The 6,337-nt window shown below is 41.7% G+C and overlaps 1 protein-coding gene across 4 annotated transcripts in view; it reads right to left on the bottom strand.

The window, feature by feature from the left end:
* Positions 1-545: 545 nt before the first annotated feature.
* Positions 546-6,337, bottom strand: part of LOC116400776 (transcription factor COE3-like) — a 36,675-nt gene continuing 30,883 nt past the window's right edge. For 2 of the 4 annotated variants that reach the window (XM_031878805.1, XM_031878806.1), the window contains exons 12-16: positions 4,749-4,814; positions 3,636-3,798; positions 3,351-3,554; positions 3,111-3,275; positions 546-2,207 (exon numbers count right to left, since the gene is read on the bottom strand). In XM_031878805.1, the coding sequence (XP_031734665.1) occupies positions 2,176-2,207; positions 3,111-3,275; positions 3,351-3,554; positions 3,636-3,798; positions 4,749-4,814 (630 nt within the window). In that variant the 3' untranslated portion in view covers positions 546-2,175. The remainder of the gene's footprint in view (positions 2,208-3,110; positions 3,276-3,350; positions 3,555-3,635; positions 3,799-4,748; positions 4,815-6,337) is intronic. The other 2 variants (XM_031878807.1, XM_031878808.1) reach the window with 1 other exon arrangement.

Raw genomic sequence — 6,337 nt, 5'->3', positions numbered from 1 at the left:
TAAGAAACCGATGTAACGTTAAGTAACCGATGTAACGTTAAGTAACCGATTCAACGCTAAGAAACCGATGTAATGAAAGTAACCATTGTAATGCTAAATAACACACAGCTGTTTTTCAAATTACAGATCTTCTTTTATATTTGATACATCGCTGCTCACTGATTTCAAGCCATGAATAGAATAGTGTTGATTTGGCTGAAGACTTGAAGACTGAACTGTGTCTCCAGTTGTTAAAATGTCTCATTAGTTTCACTAAAGAACATAACAGATATTATATATATATATATATATATATATATATATATATATATATATATATATACACACACTGTATACATATATATGCAGACATATATATAAATATAAAATATATATATATGAATATACAGTATATATTAATCTATATAAATATATATATAGAGAGATATTATATTCAGAGACCTTCACTTCCGGAAGTCAACGCTAAACAGAGGTTATTTTATATTATAAATAGATTCTAGATTCTATAAAAAGACGTGATTCTCCTGAAAGAAGCGACAGAGTTCTCAGAGCGACCTGCTGAGTTTATTGGTTTCTTTACAGCCAACAGTCATTAAAATAAGGTTTACATTAAAAACGAGTGGAGCCGACTGGATCAGCTTTGATTGACAGATTATAAATGTGTGAAGACATTTTTCTTTTTTTAATACAAAACAATGGTTTGTTTTCAGTGTGGCACCACACACACACACACACACGTTTAAAACCCCATGAAGACGGCATGACTCAACATCCATTTGTACAAAAGAAATCTGAGATATAAATACACTATTTATAATCTGTATGTTACAAAAAGACTTTCCCCTCGGACAGTGTGTGTGTGGGGGGGAGGGGAATCAACCACAGTGACGTATAAATATTCAGCCAGCTACAGCTTTGGCAAAAATCACAAAACCCACACAGGAAACACAGGGATGGTGCCTTTGAGACGCGGGCAGGGATTCAGTGCTCAGGGCGGGGCTTGGGAGGAGGAGCTAGAATAAAAAACACAACTCTAAACAAGAAGACAGAATGTGACAGTAGCCTATCAGGATGCAGGACGTGTTTTCACAGTGAAAAAAAACAAGATAAGAATAAATAACCAACACAGACAGGCTGGCGTGGGACTGAATGGAGAAGGGGCGGGGCTAGTGAGTGGACATATATGAGCTTCATTCATTATTCTTTCTGTTTGTCCACTGTGCTCTTTAAACTATTAAAACCACCAAACTATTCAGCTTTCACATCTTTCATCAGCTCTTCCTGTCTGGTCACAATACTGGACTCTGATTGGCCGACAGCAGCAGAGGTAAACCAGTAGGAGGTTTTCATTTGATGGATTTGATTCCTCAGTGAGTGGAGCCAATCACAATCAAGTTCAGCTGCCATGTTTCCTTTCACTCATCCTGAGCCCTACGTAGGAAGCCTTCTGATCCCTAATTCCCTAGATGAAAACCTCCATCTTTGCTTCCTAGGTAGGGAGTATCCTACTTCCTTGTTCCCTAACAAAGTTTCCTCCATTCTCCCTGCCTTCACACTGAAGTCGTGTTTCCATTCAGTTGTCGACTTAATTTTAAAGCACACTTCTGAAAAGTTGTGAGCAAGAAATAAGAATTAGTTTTGTTTCCATCAACTACTTTGGACTCTTCTTGCTCCAGACCTAGTGAGCTTCCTCCTTCCTAGCTTGCTCAGGAGGAAGCCTAACTCTCTGTGATTCCTGACTGGATGTTTCCTTCTACCTCTCTCCTTCTCTTCTGCCTAAACAGGAAGTGTCCTCCTTCTTAAGGACGAGGACCAATCGCAGGCTGAGACATTCAGTCACATGTTGTGGAGGGTTTGTGACCAGGAAGCTTCCTGTCTGTCAGTTTCCTCATGTGTTCACCTCTTCAGCAGGTGACCAATCAGTTGCTGTGATGTCACTTCACAGGTGTGACCTCACAGCTTTTACTCAAACACACAGTGTGACATCAGAAAAGTCCTTTTTATCTTCGTCTCCGTCCAATTAGAGACAACAGTTTCTTTTTTTTATCCGGGACAGACAGCATCAATACTTCGTCCTGACTAGTCAGCTGCCGCCTGAGGCCTCGCCTCCTCTGAGGTGATTGGTGCTCGTGGCTGAGAGGGAGGAGAGGGACGAGGAACAAAGAGGAGGACGTTTTACATCGGAGGAACGACGAGGCCGGACATCGCTGAAGAGACAGACAGAGACAAGTGGTAAAAACGACTTCTGTTGAAAGTATTGTAGTATTTTTACTGATGAAGTACAGCAGCAATTATTACTCTGAAGGTAAATATGTAAAACTATCTTCATATTGAATTTTTGGTAATTTATTCTTTTCTTGCAGCTACAACTATTAATAACACTCAAAGTGTATTTATTCATCTGAAGTGATGATGTAAGGCCTGCAAATGGATCAACACACACACACACACACACACACACACACACACTGTGGCCTTTCTGCCTCGGCGAAGGAGGAGAGCGGCATGAATATTTAACACTCGACAAACCTCTCTGTCAGAAACACTGACATCACACTGACTGCTGAGTGTGTGTGTGTGTGTGTTTAGAGGATGTATCTGTGGGTTGTAGTGAATAAAACATGGATTGGCCTGTCACTCTCCATGCAATACTAACACTACTCAAGTGTGTGTGTGTGTGTGTGTGTATTTGTGTGTGTGAGGCTGTTAAAAAGAAAGCAGAGCTGATCATTTAAACCTCATTCATTCAATAACACAAAGTATAACAGCACTTATTTACTGTAAACACTCCACTGTATTAATAAAGATTTGAGATGAAAAAGAGATTACATTTATTCTGCTTTTACTTCAAATAAACCTGTGAAAGTAAATGCTGATAATATTTTGTATATTCATATATTAATCTATTAAGTGAGTTTAAACTGCAGTGTTTTAAAAATGGAGGTGTACACGAATAACTAACAGGTAGTCTACACGTGACACGGCCCTGTAGACTACATTTCTGTGTGACACGGCCCTGTAGACTACATTTCTGTGTGCACACGGCCTTGTAGTCTACAATGAGGAGGAGGTGAAGAAGTAGAATGAGTAAGGAGGAGGTGCAGTGTCACCTTGCAGCCCGTTGGAGTTGTTTCCGGAGCAGTTTGGAGGAGGTGAAGCCGGCGGTCGGACAACGGGAGCGAAGGCGCTCTTCTGTTTGACGGCAGTTGAGAAGGAGAAAACTCCGTGAGAGGAGTTACAGTTTGACACGGCCATGGTGGGACTGGAGGGGACAACTGGAAAAGGACAGAAACCAGATCACTAACCAGATCAGTAGTAGTGGTAATAGTAATAGTACTGGTTGTATTTACCTTGATACTTACTGCCGTAGGGAGAGTTGGCAGATGACCCGTTGAGGAAGCCGGGGGACGTTGCTACTCCTAAGTTTGGCATGCCAGTGTTGCTGTAGCCGTTCATGCTGTTGCTGACGGTGTTGCCATAGTTACTTTGTTGGGGGGTGGAGCTTGGGACGTATCCTCGCGGCGACACGCTGCTGGTGTTCCGATTGTAACCGACTGGAAGAGGACGACATCATCACAGGTTTAATGATGCTGCAGTAGCACTAGTACTGGTAGTACTGGTCCTGGAGCTCGTACCTTGTGTAGTGTCAGAGACGTTGACGGCCAGCTGTCCACTGAAGGAGTTCACTCCCATCATGCCGTGGGAGGTGCTGTTGCCTAGCGACGGGATCTGGTTGTGGTTCCTGGGAACGCTGTAGAGAGCTTCGGCGATGTCGGCCGCTCGCTTCAGGATGATCTCCTGTAGAACAAGAAGTACTTCAGGTATCTCAGTGGACGAGTCCCTCTAAGTTTACAAAGTGCCTTCACTAACAGATGTTCTACGAGAACAAAGATCCTCTGAGCAACAGAAGAAGAAGAAGAAAGGAATAAATAAACTGGAAGCTTAGATTCTGTTTCAGACTTTCACAATAAAAGCATCCTAGAACAAGCTGGAATTAACAGGAAGGCCCATCGTTATATTCTCACTCTTTTCTCATTGAAAACATGTTCTCACACACATATACAGCATCTGACCTTAAACATACACACACACACACACACACACACACACTGATGTTGTTATGATTATTACAACAGTTGAATTAACATTCGTTTACAACCTGTTCAAGGTTACTCTTTCACTTACAGAGACCTGAGTGAGTGAGTGTGTGTGTGTGTGTGTGAATGTGTGTGTGTGTGTGTGAATGTGAGAGTGTGTGTGTGTATGTGTGTGTGTGTGTGTGTGTGTGTGCTGTGATTAGCCGTGTGTTGAGAAGCGTGTCGGAGAGTGTGGAGAAGGACAGAGTGAATATTAAGTGGTTGGGTGTTTCAGTCGTAAAACTGCAGGAGGAGCCTCGCTGAGCATCATGGGAAATTTGTGCTTCTTTACAACAGAATAAACAGAAACTTTTTCTAAAGTCAGTCGAAAGAACTGACTTTGTACGTGTACGTTTGATAAAGAAACTGTGTACGTTTGATAAAGAAACTGTGTACGTTTGATAAAGAAATATTCACAGACCATCAGACATGAGGAGGATGTGGACATGTCGACAGGTGGACATCTGGACACGTGGACAGGGGGACATGCGGACAGGTGGACATGTGTGCAGGTATACAGGTGGACAGGGGGACATGTTGACATGTGTGCAAGTATACAGGTGGACATGTGGCCTGGTGGACAGGGGGACAGGTGTGCAGGATCAGACCAACCTGGTTGTTGTGGGGCATCCCATACAGCGCCTCCACCAGGTCAGCTGCCCTCTTCAACAGCACCTCCTGCAACAGGAGGAGAGAGGAGGTGAACACATAAAGAGAAGAAATACTCTGATACAGATGCAGATGATTTGTTTGGTTTAATGCAGGACGTCTTCGTGTCAGCAGGTGGATGATGGGAACCAGCTGTCACTGACTTTTAAACTTGTTCACAGAGATGTTCCTGCTGATAATATGAATAATTATAATCTGTCTGACCTGCTGCAGCCCTATCCCCACCTCGCTCACTAACATCTCTCGGCCAACAGCTTTTAGTTGTTCCGAAAACAACAATGACAACCCGGGCCGCCCGGTCCTTCTCTGTTGCTGCCCCTCAGCTCTGGAACAACCTTCCCTTCATGTTGGGTTGTCGTCCACCTTACCAACGTTTAACATTCTATTTATTTATCCTGCCATCACCTTTCACCGTTATTGATCCAGTCTTTGTTTGTATGACTGTGTATCTACTGTATGTGCAGCACTTTGGGCAACCTTTGATGTATTTTAAAATGTGCTATACAAATACATTTTGATTTGATTGATTGATAATAATTATATATTAATACAAGTCCATATTGTGTTTCTGGTTGTTTTTAGAAGGATTTCTGTACTTCACAAAAGAAAAAGCTTTATTTTAAATTGCAGATGATAACGTAATGCACTGAATTTATTACATAATTCAACCTGTTTTTACAATTTTATAATGTAATGCAATATTTTTCACATAATGTCATAAGTTAAACATAAACTGTTGAACATTACATTATGTGCTCATGGTTTTCTACAATATATTAGGAGCTTTTATTACATCTAAATTATTACATCTTTTACATGATGACTTACATGTTTTATGGAAACTCAGCTCAAAAGTGAACTGACTTTGGTTTGAAACTCGACTACAAAGTAACAGAAATACACAGTGTGTGTGTGTGTGAGTATTAAACAGTGTTTATTCTAATCAGAGCTCAGTTACACTTCACAGTGTGCGCACACACACACACACACATACACACACACACACACATTCTGAGCCTCTTTAACACTGAACTACTTCACTTCAATGATCAGTTAGTGTTAAAATACTGCCAAACAAACAGTGTGTGTGTGTGTGTGTGAGAATGCGTGTATTAAAAGTGTGTGTGTGTGTGTGACTCTGTGTGTGAGAGAGTGTGTGTGTGTGTGTGTGTGTGTAATCAGGCGGTGACAGAACAATGCTTCATTTAGTCTTTATCTTAATTAAACACTCAGTTAATCTGCTGCTTTTCATTACAAACTTCTTTAAATTAACCCCGCCCCCTAATTAACCCCGCCCCCTCACTGCTCCACCATGCTCGGTTCCTCCACCCGCCCATCATCATACTCTTCATCAACATACTCTTCATCAACATACTCTTCATGCACATGCTCTTCATCCACATGCTCTTCATGCACATACTCTTCATGCACATACTCTTCATCTACATACTCTTCATCTACATGCTCTTCACCCACATGCTCTTCACCCACATGCTCTTCACCTACATGCTCTTCATCTACATGCTCTTCAT

Source organism: Anarrhichthys ocellatus, unplaced genomic scaffold (genome assembly GCF_004355925.1).
Source record: "Anarrhichthys ocellatus isolate YVR2014 unplaced genomic scaffold, GSC_Weel_1.0 scaffold203, whole genome shotgun sequence".
Classification (NCBI taxonomy): domain Eukaryota; kingdom Metazoa; phylum Chordata; class Actinopteri; order Perciformes; family Anarhichadidae; genus Anarrhichthys; species Anarrhichthys ocellatus.
Note: the sequence above shows the minus strand (reverse complement) of the source record. Positions and strands in the feature narration are given on the sequence as shown.